This window comes from Camellia sinensis, chromosome 3 (genome assembly GCF_055761805.1).
Source record: "Camellia sinensis isolate YWXY chromosome 3, ASM5576180v1, whole genome shotgun sequence".
Classification (NCBI taxonomy): domain Eukaryota; kingdom Viridiplantae; phylum Streptophyta; class Magnoliopsida; order Ericales; family Theaceae; genus Camellia; species Camellia sinensis.
In genome coordinates this window covers 43,822,630-43,840,493 of record NC_138963.1, presented here as the reverse complement: position 1 = coordinate 43,840,493, position 17,864 = coordinate 43,822,630, and the positions used below count along the sequence as shown (strand labels likewise).

Sequence of the window (17,864 nt, the reverse complement as noted above, 5' to 3'; positions counted from 1 at the left end):
AATATTAGAAAACCCCTACATTTGCAGTTAAGAGGGTCGAATAAAGCCTATTTACCACCAGCACAATTCACGATGACCAAGGATGAGAAAGATTTGTTCTTGAAAGTGTTGAAGGAAGTAAGAGTTCCCGACGGGTATTCATCCAATATATCACATCGTGTGCGCTTACATGATAGAAGCATTGGGGGTCTTAAGAGCCACGATAGTCATATTCTGATGCAACAACTTATTCCATTGGCTATTCGCAGATCGTTATCGAAGAATGTAATTGAACCCTTGATTGAATTGAGCAATTTCTTTAGACAATTGTGTTCGAAAGTGAATCGTGCGACGGATTTGCAATATATTAAAGGTCGTATCGCTGTAACACTTTGTCATCTAGAGAAAATATTTCCTCCGAGTTTTTTTGATATAATGGAGCACTTGCCTATACATCTAGCTGATGAAGCGTTATTGGGTGGAGCGATTCAGTTTCGATGGATGTATCCAATTGAGAGGTATCTTCTTACTTTGAAGCAATACGTGCGTAATAGAGCTCGTCCTGAAGGATCAATTGCTAAAAGATATCTTATGGAAGAATGCATGAATTTTTGTGCACAATATCTCAGTGATGTGGAAACCAAATCTAGTCGACCCGTGAAGAACTATAGTGGTGCTGATAATTTGGGTCATGCTACTGGTGAAAACACAAGCTTTTATCTTGATAATACTTCTTGGGTACAAGCTCATCGGTACATCTTATGCAATGCAAGCGCGGTTCAACCATTCATAAAGTAAGTTAAGTCACTCACTCAATATTTTATTATGTTTTATTGAATTTTCAACTAAAATTTTTGTATGGCTAAAATTTCAATCTACACAGCAAACACCTTGAAGTACTTAAGCTCAAAATGCCTCGTGTCTACGATCATCAACTTCGGCGTGAACATTTTGAAACTTTTCACATTTGATTCAAGGAACATGTATGTATTTAACTCTATAGATTCTAGTTACTTAAGTCGATCTACATTTTAAATTTTACATTTTCGTGTTAAATAGGTCCAAACTTTACGAAGGACTACTGATGTCATACTTTCTGAAGAGATTATTCTATTGGCAAATGGTCCTCATAACCTGGCAAGGAGGTTCAACGGGTATATACTGAATGGGTTTCGGTATCGAGTAAAGGCCATGGATGATCGTCGAGCCACACAAAATTGTGGTGTAGCTTTGAAGGCAGATACCATAAGTTATGCTAGTCGAAAAGACAAGAATCCTCGTCTGGGGTCTGTGTACTATTATGGACAATTGACAGATATTGTTGAGATTCGATATTCCAATGAGAAGAAACATGTGTTGTTTAAGTGTGATTAGATTGACAACATTCACGAAAAGAAAGAAGATGTCTTCAATTTCACGTTGGTGAACTTCAATCATTTGTTGTACCGAGATGATCGAATTACCAATGAACCTTTCATCTTGGCGTCCCAAGCAGAGCAAGTTTGGTATGTTGCAGACCCATTACAACCAGACTGGCAAGTCGTGGTGAAGATGTCTCAAAGAGGTTTATTTGATATGAGTTCAACTGATCCACAAATCGAGCCATACATGAGCCAACAATTGGAAGAAAATATAATGCTTCGTGATGAAGAAGTTGGTTGGGTGAGGGAAGCCGCAGAAGGGGAAACAGTTGATGTTCAAATAGGCTGATATGTAATCAACATTAGTAATTCAATTAAGGCCAAGGTTGTAGTTAATCATCAATTTCTTAATTTACTTTGTCTTTGTAATTGTACTAGTTCAATTCATGTCATATTATAGTTGATGACAAACCATTGTCTATGTTTCTAATGTCAATTAATGTTATATTGCTTGCAGATTATTATGGGAAGGAAAAGGAAGCCTGATCATCCCCGGCGCATGATGTCTGATGTGCTACATAACAGGACATCAGTAGCACCACCATTAGAGGAGGCATCACATCGGCCAGCATCGGAGGGGCCATTAGTGCCACTACCATCTGAGGGGCCATTACCACCGTATCGACCACCATCAGTGGCACCACAGCAGCTACCATGTACTCAGCCTCCACGCCTACCATCAGTGCGTCCACCATCAGTGGCACCACAGCAGCTATCATCATCAGCTTATGAGCCATCCGCAGGTATTTAAATTTGCTTTGATTTGCATGAAAATTATTTACACATACATTTATTTATGCTCATTATATATAACTTGTTTATTCTCATTGTATTTTGCAGACCCTTCGACTTCTTCACAGCCCACATCAGGTTTATTTGATATGATTTGTATTCACATTATTTAAATCTGCATTTGGTTGTTACCATTGCATATTGTTTATTATTATTGTATATCGCAGGTCATGTTAGGTCTTCATCAACCTCAACTAGGCGTGGTAGAGGATGTGCCAGGGGCATTAAAGAGTGGGGTACTGGTAAAAAGCTGCACATACAATTTGATGGAAATTACTGCCCAATAGGGGATAATGTGGCCAAGTTAACTACTCAACTTGGCATTATTGTCCGGAATGGTAACATTGTTCCTCTTACTTTTGTTGACTGGAACAGTATGCCTGATGATATTGTTGATGCTATCTGGAAGGATGTGAAGGTAAAAGTATATTTTTGTCCACAAATTCGAATTCCAAATTTGTGTTATACTTAGCCTTAAACTTTGTGTTTTATAGGACAATTTGAATATATGTCCAGAGGAGTACAAGCCAATCTGCATGAAAAAATGCAACAGCATATGGAAGGATCACAAGAACAAGCTTAAGGCTAAGTATTTCGAGCCTAGAAGCTCTGATCCTAATCTGAAGAATGATGTTCCTATGAACGTTGTGCCAAGCCAGTGGGAACAACTTGTGGAGTATTGGTGTACTTCCGATACTGAGGTATACAATTACGTTATATTTATGATATGTAAACATACAAATCATATTTACAAACTTACATTTGTTGAACTTGTTATAGAAAATTGCAAGTAGGAACGCTAAAAATCGGCGAGCTCACGGCATAGCTCATACCACAGGGCGTACTACTTTCTCTCAAATACGGCATGAGGTTTACATTTTATTATTTTATTTTTGTATATAAATAAACATTGTATATTTGTAAATTATTTGGATTCTAATTTTCATATTTCTAAAAAAAATTTAGATGACCAGTAAGGAGGAGTCTACTGATAAGATGAATGTTTGGCTTATGACACGTAGAGTAGATGACCCAGAGGTTATCCAGACCTTGGTAGTTTCCAAACACCTTTGATTGTATTTAAAGTTTATTTTTTGTGTGCCAACCATCTTAATTTGGCGTATACTTGTGTGTCTTATTCAATACATGATGAGTTTAATCGTCAACTCTCTATGCTACCTGAGGATGGTCGGACTTTGGAGGCTCGGAATGCCATTTTCCATGAGTTGATAGGTCATGACAGACATGGATATTGTCGCACATACGGGAGAATCGTGCCTCGGAGAGTGGTGTATAAAGATGGTGCTGGGCCATCACAGTCAACACCCCAGCCATCGACTATTGATCAGATCACGCAGCAGGTTCGTGCTGAGCTAAGGGATGAGTTGAGGAAGGAGCTGCGAGCAGAGTTCTCTACACATTTGCAGCAGATGAGAGCTGAGATGATGGCCCTTGTGTCACAGGGGGCGAGTGTGGATCCCAACAGACAGGTTCCATATAAACATCACAATTGTTTGATAGTTCAATTTTCACTCAAGATTATGTATGAAATTCGAATATGATTAACACATTATGCACTGACTAACATAGGTTCCTGATGCATCGAGTGGCCACCGGGCATTTAGGGAATCTGCAGAAGACGAGAATCCATATACACCACCACCAGAAGATCAGATATAAAATGCATCTTTGCATTCTAAGCTAAAATGCATCTTTGCGTTCTTTACTTGAATTCGAGGCGTTAACGCCCCAAAATCACCAAACGGCGTCGGTTTAGGACAAAACGTGGCACACACGACCTCCTAGGCACGAGAGACTTGTGGGAGAAAACAGGGCTCGAATCGGGTTCCCGGTTTGGGAGTTAGAGCCGGATTTCACTTTAGGCAAACTACTTCCTTAAGAAACTTGAATTCGAAGAGTTAATGCCCCAAAATCACCAAACCGCATCGGTTTAGCATGAAACTTGGCACACACAACCGCCTAGGCACGAGAGACTTGTGGGAGAAGACGGGGCTCGAATCGGGTTCCCGGTTTGGGAGTTAGAGTCGGATTTCACTTTAGGCAAACTACTTCCTTAAGAAACTTGAATTCGAGGCGTTAACGCCCCAAAATCACCAAACGGCATTGGTTTAGCACGAAACTTGGCACACACGACCGCCTAGGCACGAGAGACTTGTGGGAGAAGACGGGGCTCGAATCGGGTTCCCGGTTTGGGAGTTAGAGCCGGATTTCACTTTAGGCAAACTACTTCCTTAAGAAACTTGAATTCGAGGAGTTGATTCCCCAAATTCACCAAACGGCGTCGGTTTAGCACGAAACTTGGCACACACGACCGCCTAGGCACGAGAGACTTGTGGGAGAAGACGGGGCTCGAATTGGGTTCCCGGTTTGGGAGTTAGAGTCGGATTTCACTTTAGGCAAACTACTTCTTTAAGAAACTTTAGTTCGAGGCGTTAACGCCCCAAAATCACCAAACGGCGTCGGTTTAGCACGAAACTTGGCACACACAACCGCCTAGGCACGAGAGACTTGTGGGAGAAGACGGGGCTCGAATCGGGTTCCCGGTTTGGGAGTTAGAGCCGGATTTCACTTTAGGCAAACTACTTCCTTAAGAAACTTGAATTCGAGGCGTTAATGCCCCAAAATCACCAAACGGCGTCGGTTTAGCACGAAACTTGGCACACACGACCGCCTAGGCACGAGAGACTTGTGGGAGAAGACGGGGCTCGAATCGGGTTCCCGGTTTGGGAGTTAGAGTCGGATTTCACTTTAGGCAAACTATTTCTTTAAGAAACTTTAATTCGAGGCGTTAACGCCCCAAAATCACCAAACGGCGTCGGTTTAGCACGAAACTTGGCACACACGACCGCCTAAGCACGAGAGACTTGTGGGAGAAGACGGGGCTCGAATCGGGTTCCCGGTTTGGGAGTTAGAGCCGGATTTCGGTCCAGCCAAAATTATTTACTAAACTATCTTTCTAATTATATAGTAGTCAATATTTTTTTATATTTTTCTATAATTAAAATATTAACACCATTATATGGTTTTTAATTATTTTTATCTTGTTTTTTTTCAGATATTTCCTGGGTAGCAGTTGGCTTCTTCTGGAATGTGGGCGTATCAAGATTATGACCAATTTTTGTTTTTGTAACCCACGAACGAATGAAGACGAAAACTTTTGGTTTTGATTTTGATTTATGTTATTTAAATTTGTGAGCAACATTATGTATGTATTATGCGACGTTATGTAGTGGCATAATTTTTATTGTTATGAATTTTTATTTATGTATTGCTATGAATGGAACAATATTATTAATTTTCATTATTTGTCAATTTTTGTTTATGTACGTATTTATATTATTCTGTAATTTTTTAATTTTTTTATAGTTATTTTTTATCTAATACAGGTTATTTTAATTTTTTTAATAATTTTTCAGCAGGTTTTTTTTTTTTTTTTTTTTTGAGACAGGAGAAGAACCCGTCGCAAAAAACAATAATAGGCTTTTGCGACGGCACCAACACAGTCGCAAAAGCTGTGCAATTGGAATTTACAAGACACCTTTAGCGACGGTAACCGTTGCCGTCGCCAATACTTATAAGATGCCAGAGTTTTAGCGACGGTAATGTTGCCGTCTCAAAAACTCACTTTTAGCGACGGGAATTACGTGCCGTCGCGAAAACTGATTTTTTTTCCATTATTGGCGACAGGAAAAGTGCCGTCGCAAAAAACACACCTTACCATCGCAAAAACTAACCGTCGCTAAAGCTCTTTTGCAACCCCCTTTGTCGTGACCCCCCCTTACCGTCGCAAAAAGCCAAATTACCGTCGCAAAAAGTATTAGCGACGGCTTCCGGGCCATTTGCGACGGCTCTTTACCGTCGCAAAAAACGCCTTTTTTTGTAGTGGTATAAGACTAAATAGGCCACACCGTTTTCAAAAAGAACTTGCTGATAATTTACCCTTATTAAAATGAAATCTATGATGGGCCCATAAACTTGGATTAAATTGTCCCTGAAGGATTGGAAAAAAGCCATACGCATGGAGACGAGAGAGGTCAAGATATATAATAGGAGTTCAATTTTGTTCAATGTGTGAATAAAACACAAGTTTTAGTTGATTCAAAATAATAGGGGTGAGCATGGTTCGGATTGGATCGGATTTGGGTAAAACCAAGACCAATCCGTTATCTACGGTTCCTAAAAAATTAGAACCAATCCAATCCGTTTAAATCATGGAACCAATCCGAACCAATCCATTTAAATACGGATTGGATCGGTTTAGGACCACGGATTCACATAATTAAATAACAAATATATATATAACACTTTAATTTCATAAAAATATAAACATAGCGCTATATTAGTTCCACAATAGCAACATCTATTTCTATAATAGCGACATACTATTCTAGAATTTAAACAACCATAAGAAAACTTGTTTCACCATAAGTATACAGACCATTACAAATTAAAACTAAAAACTAACAAACAAAAGTAATAAAAGAAGATATTATACGATTTTAGGTTTGAGTTTAGATTTTATATAGAATAAGAGAAGATACGATAGGGGAGGATGTATAATAAAAATATATATACTATTTGTATACGGTCCGGATCGGTTCCAATTCGAAACCGTGGGGTTCAATCCGGAACCAATCCGTGTACTACGGATTTTTAATTTTTCAATCCGGAACCGAACCGCGGATTTAAAAAACCAATCCAAACCTATCGGATTAGACTGGACTGAATCGGATTACGGATTTCACGGATTCCTTACTCAGCCCTACAAAATAATGAAAATCACCAGTTTAAAGAGGCTGAATATGTTTTTTTCAACATGAGCCCATAATTTTGGATCAATAAGATTTTATATTTTATTCACATGCTCTCAAATTTAATTTCTTTTAGTAGAGCCCCAATTTGGGATGATGAAAGTTTTGTACTCACATTGGGGACCATCGTGCATTACAAGTCTTCAATCTCTACATTATTGTAATGTACTTCGCTTGGAGTATACTCAATATGATGGACCTGTGCTCATCAAGTGCATTTACTTATTTATTTATTTTTCTTTCTATCTTTCTTTTCCACCTGTTTTCAATGAAGCCTTTAGAAATTTTTACATTTATTATTATTTGAAAGTAATTTTTTAATTTGTTTCTTTTTGTCTTTAATGAATATATATAAATATATTTTTATTTTTTTAAAACCCACTAAAATTGAAAAAGCTTATTGAATTGATGAAACAGAATTTTAAGTTCCCTTTTTTTTGGCTATTAGTAGACAATTTTTTGGGTTTCCTTCATTTTTAAATTTTTTTAAAGGGTCTTTCAGGGTTTAAGGTTTGGGGAATTTTTTTTAAGATCCCTGATATTAAGATTTTATAGCATAAAGTACACTCAATATTTTCATGATGTCTAAGGTCCCTCAACATCAATCTAGAGAAAATTCGATCCAGAGAATTTCTCCGGACAAATCACAGAGAAAATTCCAAATTTCTGTAGACACATCACAGAGAAAACTCCAAATTTCTCTGGACAACAATAAGGACTAGTGCTCTGTTTCAGAGAAAATTGGGTTGGTCTAGGGAAATTCTCTGATTTGGACTGAATTTTCTCTGGGTTGAACTAGTGCTCTGCTTCAGAGAAAATTGGGTTGGTCAGGGAAATTCTCTGATTTGGACTGAATTTTCTCTGGGTTGAACTAGTGCTCTACTTCAGAGAAAATTGGGTTGGTCCATCTTTGGTTTGGACTGAATTTTCTCTAGACCAAACCAGAGAAAAATTTTCTGGTTAATTTCTCTGACCTTCCCTAAACCTCCCACTGAAAATTTCAGTACACAACTTGGATCACAGTAAGCAAAACAAATCGCCAAGATCTTCAGTGACAAAACTCAGAATTACACTTCTGTCATTCACACTGAAAATGCTTAACAAGATAACCCTCTTGCTTTGGCTAATCAAGAACTACACTTCTGTAATTGGAGCAACCATTTAAATAAAATTTAAACAACAGTACCAGCCTTAAATTGAGAGAGAGAGAGAGAGAGAGAGAGAGAGAGAGAGCTTCATAGCTAATTTTATCCTTCAATACAACTGGTTCTTGCTAATTTTCTCTGGATTGGTCCAGAGAAATTCTCTGGTTTGGACTGAATTTTCTCTAGGTTGGTCCAGAGAAATTCTCTGGTTAATTTCTCTGACCTTCCCTAAACCTCCCACTGTAAATTTCTCTTGCCTTCCTTATACTTTCCACTCTTCAGAGAAATTTTGGAAATTAATTTCTCAAGCGGCATGGTTAGAAAAGAAGATAAACTTAATCAATATTCAAGTTACATCACAAGTTAGAAAAGAAGGTAAACTCCTTAGGTTCTAATGAAAACCCTGGATGAACAATCAGGGACCTCAGTGAAAATTTCAATATACAACTTGGATCACAGTAAGCAAAACAAACTGCCAAGATCTTCAGTGACAAAACTCAGAATTAGGAGTGGTGGTCATTTTCTTGGTCGGATAGAGCACATAATGTTGCAAGATAAATAGTAGGTCGAAGAAGATAGACACTTGCCAATTTTTATTCCACCAAAATCAATGCAGTATAATAACAGTGTGTATAAAATAAATAATCTTTACAGTAGTCACTCATCTTGATGCTAAAAAAACTGAACTTCACAATCAATTTATATTCATTTTTGTTTGTCTTCTTCCTTTATTGTGGTTTTATATCTTCCATATTAACCAATATAGTTATGACAACAGGATAAGAGTGATGCTTTCATGAGGATAACAAATAGCATTTATGAGAAAGAGGAGAATGCTCCATACCGAAGAGTGACAATTCTGTTAATTTGAAAATGTTAAGGAACAGATTAATCCTCTTCTTGGGAAGGAAAAGCATCGTTGGTAGTGAAATCTGGTTCAAAATGATGGGGAGTTGTTGCAGGTTTTGAGGGAAAAGAGGATTCCAAACCCAAGGGGAGTTTGGGTCACTTGGATGGACGCTTGTAGCGTAGCGGCGTTTCAAGAGGTGGTGAGTGTTGTTCGGCCGCCATAGACAGCGTCGCCGGGGACACCAACTGGGCATTTTGCAGTCTACGTGGGGGAGGAGAGGCGACGGTTCGTGGTGCCGACAGGGTTTCTTTTTCATCCTCTGTTCAAGATGCTGTTAGAGAAAGCTTATGATAAGTTTGGGTTCGAACAGAGAGATAGGTTGGTGGTTCCTTGCAGCGTGGCGGCGTTTCAAGAGGTGGTGAGTGCTATTCGGCGAAGATGAAGCACTGGTTTGATGTAGGAGAGAGAGAGATAGATGAAGCACTGTTTGATGTAGGGAAGAGAGAGAGAGTGTAAGAAGAGAGACCAAACTCAATTTTTGAAACCTTTCGTTTCTTCTTAAATTTCTCTATGATATATGAGTTTGGAGTTGAAGGACCTTAGATATCATAAAATAATATTGTGGATCTCTTCCATCACCAAAAATGGAAGAGGGACCTTAGACCAACTATCCCTTAAGGTTTAGGATAGACAAAAAAAGCTTGTTTGATTGATGAAATATCTTTTAAGTGTTTATTTTTCGCTTTTAGTAGACAAATTTTTTAGGTTTTTTCTTCATTTTATTTTTATTTTTATTGCCAGGGGTTTTTGACTTGATAAAGTCCAAAAAATTAAACAGATTGAAGAAATTTGAAAGAGATTACTAAAGATTAAAAAACCAATTTGAAAAGCCGTTTTTTTAAAGTAGAGCTTAAAACTTAAATTTTACAAATAATATTAAAAATTACACTTAAAATTGTCTCTAGACTTGGAGTGGAGTGGGCTTACATTAAAAGAGTTAAAAAAATTTTAAAAAAAAATTATTTTAAAAAATCAAATTCTAAAATAGAATTCATAATAAATTGCACAGACTCAAATAGTTGGGGTGTTTGGTGGGGATTATAAAAACAACTTATAACTTATTTTAATTTGAAAGTTTGTATAAGGCTATTTGGTGAAATTTCTGCTTATAATTTATTAGATAGAAATAATTTAATATGTTAAAAGAAATTAATTTCTAATTATCAACTTTTAACCTTTACTTTTTAATTATTAACTTTCATCCTAAAATAATCTCTACCAAACACCCAATCTTCCAATCCAAATTTAGACAGAAACAATCTTTTGCTTTTTAAAATCTTCGAGGAAGCAGACAAAACCAACTTGGCCAAATATTTAGTATTGTATGGTAGCCTGGTAGGCTACTCACTAATAATGTCCTTTGTTGCTTAGCTTGAAGGAAAACATTTGCACATGCATCATTGTTACTTGTATTATCACTGTCGTCTTCCACATTTATTTTTTTTGGATTTTTATTTGAGTATGGTTAGAAATTCATATTTGAAACCTCCAAATGTACTCTCAAAGGTAACATCTATCATTTTACATCATTATAAATAAAATTATAAAATTTTTATTAGGAGTGTCAAACATTTTCTGTTTTTTACTCCCATAATCCGACTTTAGTTTTATCACTTTAACTTTTTTATCTGTCATTTTACATGCAAGTTCATTTATAGAAAAGATTAAATAACAAAAAAAAAAAATTTATACAAAATTTAAAAATTTATAAGCATCGGTATGGCATGCAAATTTTAAAATGTGAAATATGACTTACTTGAATAATTTGAATAATATAATAAGAACAATTCATACGAATAAAAAATGTCTATGATTTTATTAGTTTTATATAAAAAATATATATGGTAGCACGATTGATTCTCATCGGATGATACATCAATGAGAATATTAATAAATGAGGATATGTTTAGTTAATGGGTCCATTAGCATGTAATTAACTCTTCTTATGTCATGTTTCAAATTTTTTTAAAAAAAAATCTTATTTAACATTATATATTTTATCGCTACATAATGACGATTATAAAATGAAAATATTCTCTGAGAAACGTTATGTATATTAACGTTATGTGAAATATCACATTTTCCAGACAGAGCAACTCGTAGTTTTGAAAGGGAAAGGATTGGAGTTGTTTGGTATATAATTATAAATTTTTTTATTGATTTTGTCTTTATTATGAGAGTTTTTTGCTGGACTGTTTTTGGTGTTGTTTGAGCTTATAGCTATTAGGTAGAAATAATTAAAATAAACCAAAAAATATTAATTATTTGAAAATTAAAAAATATTATTTTCGACTTTTGCTTTCTAATTAGGAGGAGGATCTTCTCCGGTCCAAAGGGTGCTGTTTGGGTCTGTGGAGCCTATCATGGGCCATGTTTCGATGATTCGAACTGTTTATTTTGTCGGACAATTATTTCATCTACACAAAAAAATTAAGTTGATTTAATAATTGTAACTTGTTCAATTTATCGTGTTATTAAAAAAAATTGTGTTTTAAAAAATTAATCATAAATTTTCTTAGTTAAAAACGCGATGAATTGAATAAGTTACTATTTGTTGATCAACCTAATTTTTTATATAAACGAAATATATAAAATGTCTAATAAAATAAACGATTTGAATAATCAAAACGAGAGTTATAATGAGCCTCACAAACCCAAATCGCCCCGAGTATGTATTTTATTTTATAAAAATCTGCATCAAACATGTCCACTACGATACTTCATTTTTGGGTGCTCAGAATTGTATCTAATGTAGATGGCCATTCCTGTATATTATTGATTGAGGGATCAGAGCATCAAAAAAAAAATCAAAATTGTGTTTAATTAGTTGACCACTTACATACATTATTAATTAAAAAATTAAAGGGTCAATTTTAACAAGAATAAGAATATATATTTTAATTTAATTTATTTCTTTTCATTACGAGATTTTCAAATCTCGTGTTGAAAAAAAAGCTAGGTGGAATTTTTTTTTTGGTTAAAATTTTTCCTTTCAAAGTTTCAATGATTCATTACCATGTTCCAATTTTGTCTAGTAGAAAAGTAGTTGACACATAAGAGGAGTGATTCTCTCAGTGTGCTTGTCCAATAATAAAGACTATGGTCTATATATAGTCTGGAAAACAAATAATATGAATAATAATATGGGTAAATTATTAATATGTTATAATAATTGAATTTAATTTTCATTAAGTCCTATTGAAAATAAGTCATGGTAAAATGGTCGTTAAAAATAATTTTTTGTGACGATTTTTTTTACACGTCACTAAAAAAATTGACAATTAGTAACTTTTTTATCACGATTTTTATAAATTATAATTAAAACTTACAATTAGTGATATTTTTCTATGACAAATTTTTCAAACTGTTGTTGAAAGTAAAAAATTAATGACCTTTTTTGGTGACGATTTTTTTTAAATTGTCGCTAAAACTTATAATTAGTGACATTTTTTATGATAAAATTTTAAACTGTCGTTGAAAATTAACAATTAGTAATGTTGTTTAATAATGTTTAATAAAAAAGGACATTTATTATTATAGGATTTATTGGATAATAAGTTCACCTATTAAAACTTACACGTCACTCTCCCTAATAATATACAACATAATTTTTATAGATAATTTTAATATATAATAAGATGATTTCTTGTGATTATTTTATTTCATTTCACAAATGCTGTTCACACATTATTCTCAATGATTTTTTTTTTTTTTTCTCTTTGCAAATTGTTTTCTATAGCATATAAACAGATAAAATAATAAACATATATATAAAAATATGATAAATAAAACACAATAAATTATAGTCTATGCTATATATTGACGGAATATTAAGTCGAGGTTTTTGATGTACGTCTCTACACATACATATAGAGACTCACATTCGGAGGCATAAACTTGAGCTAACATAAAAACAGTTAGGTTTGTACCACCATGGACGGTTCACTCTCCGCTGCCGATGAAGAATCGAAGCTACCGTCTTCCGGCCATAAGCGTGGCGGCTGGAGCGCCTTTCCCTTCATTACAGGTCTCTCTCTTTGAGTTAAATTAAAGTAAAATTTGAGTTAAATTATAGAAGTGAAAAGTGTATATTTTACTTCCATTCATATCAATCAATATATATGTTGAAAATGTGACGCAACGATGGCGGGATTGACGGTGGCGGCAGGAGGATGGATGACCAACCTGATAGTGTATATGATAGGGGAATTCAACGTGAAAAGCATCGATTCTGCCCAAATAACCAACGTTGTCTATGGCTGCACCACCATGTTTCCGGTCATCGGAGCTATCATCGCCGACTCCTACTTGGGCTCTTTCTCTGTCATCTGCATTTCTTCTTTCATTTCCTTCCTGGTAATACTTATGGTTTATGGTGTGTTTGGTTGGGGGATTTGGGAAGGGATTTGGAAAGGGAAAGGGAAAAGATGTGTGAAACTATGTGAAATGTAAGTATATTTTATACACATTTCACCTAACTTTTCCTTTTCCCTTTCCAAATCCCTCCTCAAATCCCCCAACCAAACACAGTATTAGCTTTCTTTTATATGTATATATAGTCTTATTGCAAACCTACAATTACAAAAATGTTACACGTTACGAAAATGTGTCGCGAATTTTTTTTTAAAATTGTGACCAAATGACCAAAGAACTTAAAATTCGATCAACCATTCAAGTTTCAAGATAATTTTCAAGAAATTTCTCTCGTTATCCATATTGTTGCTACAATTATTGATTTGTCCTTTCCCTCTGTGTTTCCGTTAAAAAAAAACTTGATGACATTCATTTAGATTAAGGGAGGAAAAAAAAAATTTATAATTGCCAACAAAGAAATGAAACGATGACATATTTCTATATTTACAACAATGCTAATATAAACCCTCTTCCTCCATTGAATAATTTTAATTAATCATCATGTGAATTAATGCATCAACTAACATATTTATTAATTTCTATAGACTTATCAGTTTGGCTATTCGTCAACAATACTAGGTATCATGAAAAACTTTTCATAAAAATAATCATGAAAGCTTTGTGACCTTTTAATTACATTTAGAATAAAGCACCACATACTAATCAAGGTAATTCAAAAATCATAAATTTTTCATGATCATCTTCATAAAAAAAATTTCATAATTCTAACTTTTCCCTTCGTCTTTATCTCATTTATTAATAGGGCCCTTATTAATATAACCCATTGACCATATATTAAAATATTAGGCAAGTGGTTTGAGCACTTTGAACTTTTGTCCTTACAAAAATAACAAAAGATGCACCACATGATTTTGGTCATTTTTCACGTTACTATTTTTTTAGTTTTAATTCCTAATTTTTATATAAAAAATAAAATAAAATAAAAGATAAATTTACTATTTTTTCATCTTTTTTCTCATTAAAACCCCTAATAATACAATGCAAGCGTGCCGGGCAAAATACGAGCATATTGAGTCCAACTCAAAAAAATTTAGGACTTGAATAGTATTTTTAAATTTGATATGAACTTTTTTTTTTTTTTTTGATAACTGAGTATTCAGGTCAGCACTCCTTTGGAGTGACGCACCTCAACTAATCACAGAGTCCTGACCAAATCGACCAAGTAAAAACGCAGTGGCCTGCCAGTAACTTGGGGAAAAAATTTAAAAACTTGATTAAATTGCAAATGGGTTTATGCAATGACATGATAAGACAGGCTGGACAACTCATGACCGGAATTGTATATATAAATTCATAAAAGAAAATATTTTATATATAAGTTATTAGTCATTAAATAATATTAAAATAATTTAAATCTTAATATTATATTAAATATATATATATATATATATAATATACATAAGTAACACAGTACAAAAACTATCATTTTCATTCATCACTCTAAAGTGGCGAAGAGTAAGACAGTGGCACTCGACCTGATCCCCAAAAAAACATTATCCTTGCAATTTGAAGTATATTGAAATTAATTAATCCTTGTTCAAATCCTTCTTGGTTACTTCTAAATTGACCAAGTCATAACTTTGCAGGGAATAGTCCTCCTAATGCTAACCTCAACACTAGACTCCTTGAGGCCACCACCATGTGACAACAGTGGATCAACCTTATGCACCAACCCAACAAAGGCCCAATATGCAGTCCTATACACGGCCCTAGCCCTAGCCATCGTAGGTGTGGGAGGCACAAGATTCACCATAGGAACAATGGGTGCTGACCAGTTTGACAATCCCAAGCAACAATCCATTTTTTGGAACTGGTTTATCTTCATTTTGTACTCCTCTTCAGCAGTAAGTGGCACAGCCATTGTCTATGTTGAAGACAATGTGGGCTGGGGTTGGGGGTTTGGGATCTGTGCTGTGGTTAACATTCTTGGGTTAGCCATTTTTGTTTTTGGGACACGGTTCTACAGACGGGTTAAGCCCCGGGGCAGCCCGTTCATGGGTTTGGGTCAAGTTGTTGTTGCTGCTATACGAAAAAGGAATGTATTGGGTTCGCGCAGAGGTGAAGATTATTACCAGAAGCCGGTTCATGGGGGCACCAAGATGGTGGCTGCAACACCTTCGGAGTCTTTCAAGTAAGGTTTTGATTAGCTGATATGATTACATTTTTCAAATTGCATCATATGGAATATATTACTTCAATGACTATTGGATTTTCTTGTTAATTTTGACCAATCCATTGTTCATTTTCATTTGGAAAATGCTATAAATAAGATAAAATACAAGAAGAGCTATATAATGCAAAAAGGATACACAAAAATGAAGAAAAGAAACAGACAAATGGTTGAAAAATAGTATAATATTTTAGTGTGCAATTGCAATAATAAAATTGGAGAGAAAAACATAAAGAATTGAACAAATAAATCTACTATGCAAAGAGAGAGAGGGAGAGAACAAAACATATTTTTTTCGATAAAAATAATCTATACAATACAAAATAATATTTAAAATTGAATTAAGTACGATAGCATTTGATTAAGATTCTACAATTTTATAAAATCCAACTATTAGGACCAAAAGTCCTACATACAAGGAATCTTTTATACGATCTAGATCGATATTGCTTAAATGAATCGCAAATTATAGTATAATCATAAAATTTGAATTGAGATTCTGACAACTTATTAACATCGTTTTGTTCTCTTAATATACAGGTTCTTAAATCGTGCAGCCCTAAAAATCGAAGGAGACATCCGAGAAGATGGCTCAATAGCAAAACTATGGAACTTATGCACAATCCAACAAGTAGAAGATCTCAAAAGGCTAATCAGAATCTTCCCACTATGGTCAACCGGCATATTCTTAACCACTCCACTGGCCATCCAAATCAGCCTAACCACCCTTCAAGCCCTCAGCGTCAACCGCCACATTGGGCCACATTTCAAAATCCCAGCTGGGTCCATGATCGTCTTCATACTTGTCTCCACTTCCATCTCTATCGCCATCATTGACCGCCTGTTATATCCCCTCTGGAAGAAGCTTACTGCTCGAACGCTGACACCTCTACAGCGAATCGGGGTTGGTCATGTGGCGACCGTGCTGAGCATGGTGGTATCAGCCCTGGTGGAGTTAAAACGGCTCAAGATGGTAGAGAATTTTAATAAAAATAAAATTATTATTTAAGTTTTTCATAACAAACCATTATAGAAATTATATATTAATGCTAGTATTATGTTTATTATGTTAGTTTCCTTAAAGTTTTAAATTCAATATTCAATACATGTTTTTTTTAGATAATAAAATCTAACACATTAATGGGATATTATACTCTTCTTATTACATATTTCTATAAATACAATCTTTCTACCGACAACTAAACATTAAAGTGTGAGCAAAGTGAGATTTTATTTAAAATTACTTCAATCTATTAAGAAAAGGAAAATCAATTTTACAACAGTGACAACGTCACTCCAGATCCAGACTCCCCAAAGCTAAAACTTCAATTTAAATTCTATTAATATCATATTTCCTATCATTGTTGTCATAACATTTGAGCTTAATATTCGGTTTATTATTTTGCTAGGTTAACGCTCACCACCTTCAAAACCAAACCAATAGTTCCATTGTCGTACCCATGTCAGTCTTGTGGCTAGTACCACAGCTAGTTATTGCCGGTATCGGAGAGGCATTTCATTTTCCCGGCAACGTCGCGTTCTATTACCAAGAATTTCCTCCGTTGTTGAAAAGCACGTCGACAGCATTGGTGGCTCTGCTCATCAGCATTGCGTTTTATTTGAGCACCGCCGTGGTTGGGATTGTTCGGAGGGTGACACTGTGGTTGCCGGACAATATAAATTATGGGAGGATGGATAATGTGTATTGGGTGTTGAGTTTGGTAGGGGTGTTGAACTCTGGCTGTTATTTAGTGTGTGCTTGGTTGTACAAGTATCAAGATGTTGAAGATTTGGTGGATGATGATGATGATGATGATGGTTTTAGGTCTTATGAATGATATATTTGGGGCTGATCAAGAGTTCAATTTGGTGTCTGATTTACTACTGCATCTACTTTTGTGGCGTGGTTTGTATATATACATTTGTTTTACGTATCAAAATTCAAAAAAATGCTATATATTCAGAATTTATATTTCAAAAATTATTTGAAAGTGAAGTATATGGTGTAAATTTAAAGTTGGTATGATATAATTTACACTAAAACAAATGTAATCTATTGATTTAATTTTTAGGGTATTTTTCTAAATATTTAGGATTGTTAGATCAAAATATTTTATTTTACTTCTTCCCATAGTGTGTAGTACTCGTGAGTTCAAGATCAGTTTTTTTTTTTTTTTTTTT

The 17,864-nt window shown here is 34.8% G+C and overlaps 1 protein-coding gene across 1 annotated transcript; it reads left to right on the top strand.

Moving 5' to 3' along the window:
• Nucleotides 1-12,927: 12,927 nt before the first annotated feature.
• On the top strand, nt 12,928-17,653 carry LOC114298384 (protein NRT1/ PTR FAMILY 2.7-like). The gene is made up of 5 exons (XM_082919662.1): nt 12,928-13,106; nt 13,218-13,435; nt 15,100-15,644; nt 16,224-16,656; nt 17,093-17,653. Exons 1-5 carry the CDS (start codon nt 13,013-13,015, stop codon nt 17,519-17,521), a joined length of 1,719 nt encoding a protein of 572 aa, XP_082775788.1. The 5' UTR covers nt 12,928-13,012; the 3' UTR covers nt 17,522-17,653.
• Nucleotides 17,654-17,864: the final 211 nt, after the last annotated feature.

Excerpts from the sequence above, each read along its gene's own strand:
- LOC114298384 (XM_082919662.1), top strand. The coding sequence starts at position 13,013 with ATGGACGGTTCACTCTCCGCTGCCGATGAAGAATCGAAGCTACCGTCT. Across the intron at positions 15,645-16,223 it reads ACACCTTCGGAGTCTTTCAA|GTTCTTAAATCGTGCAGCCC; the intron begins GTAAGGTTTTGA and ends CTTAATATACAG. Across the intron at positions 16,657-17,092 it reads AGTTAAAACGGCTCAAGATG|GTTAACGCTCACCACCTTCA; the intron begins GTAGAGAATTTT and ends TTATTTTGCTAG.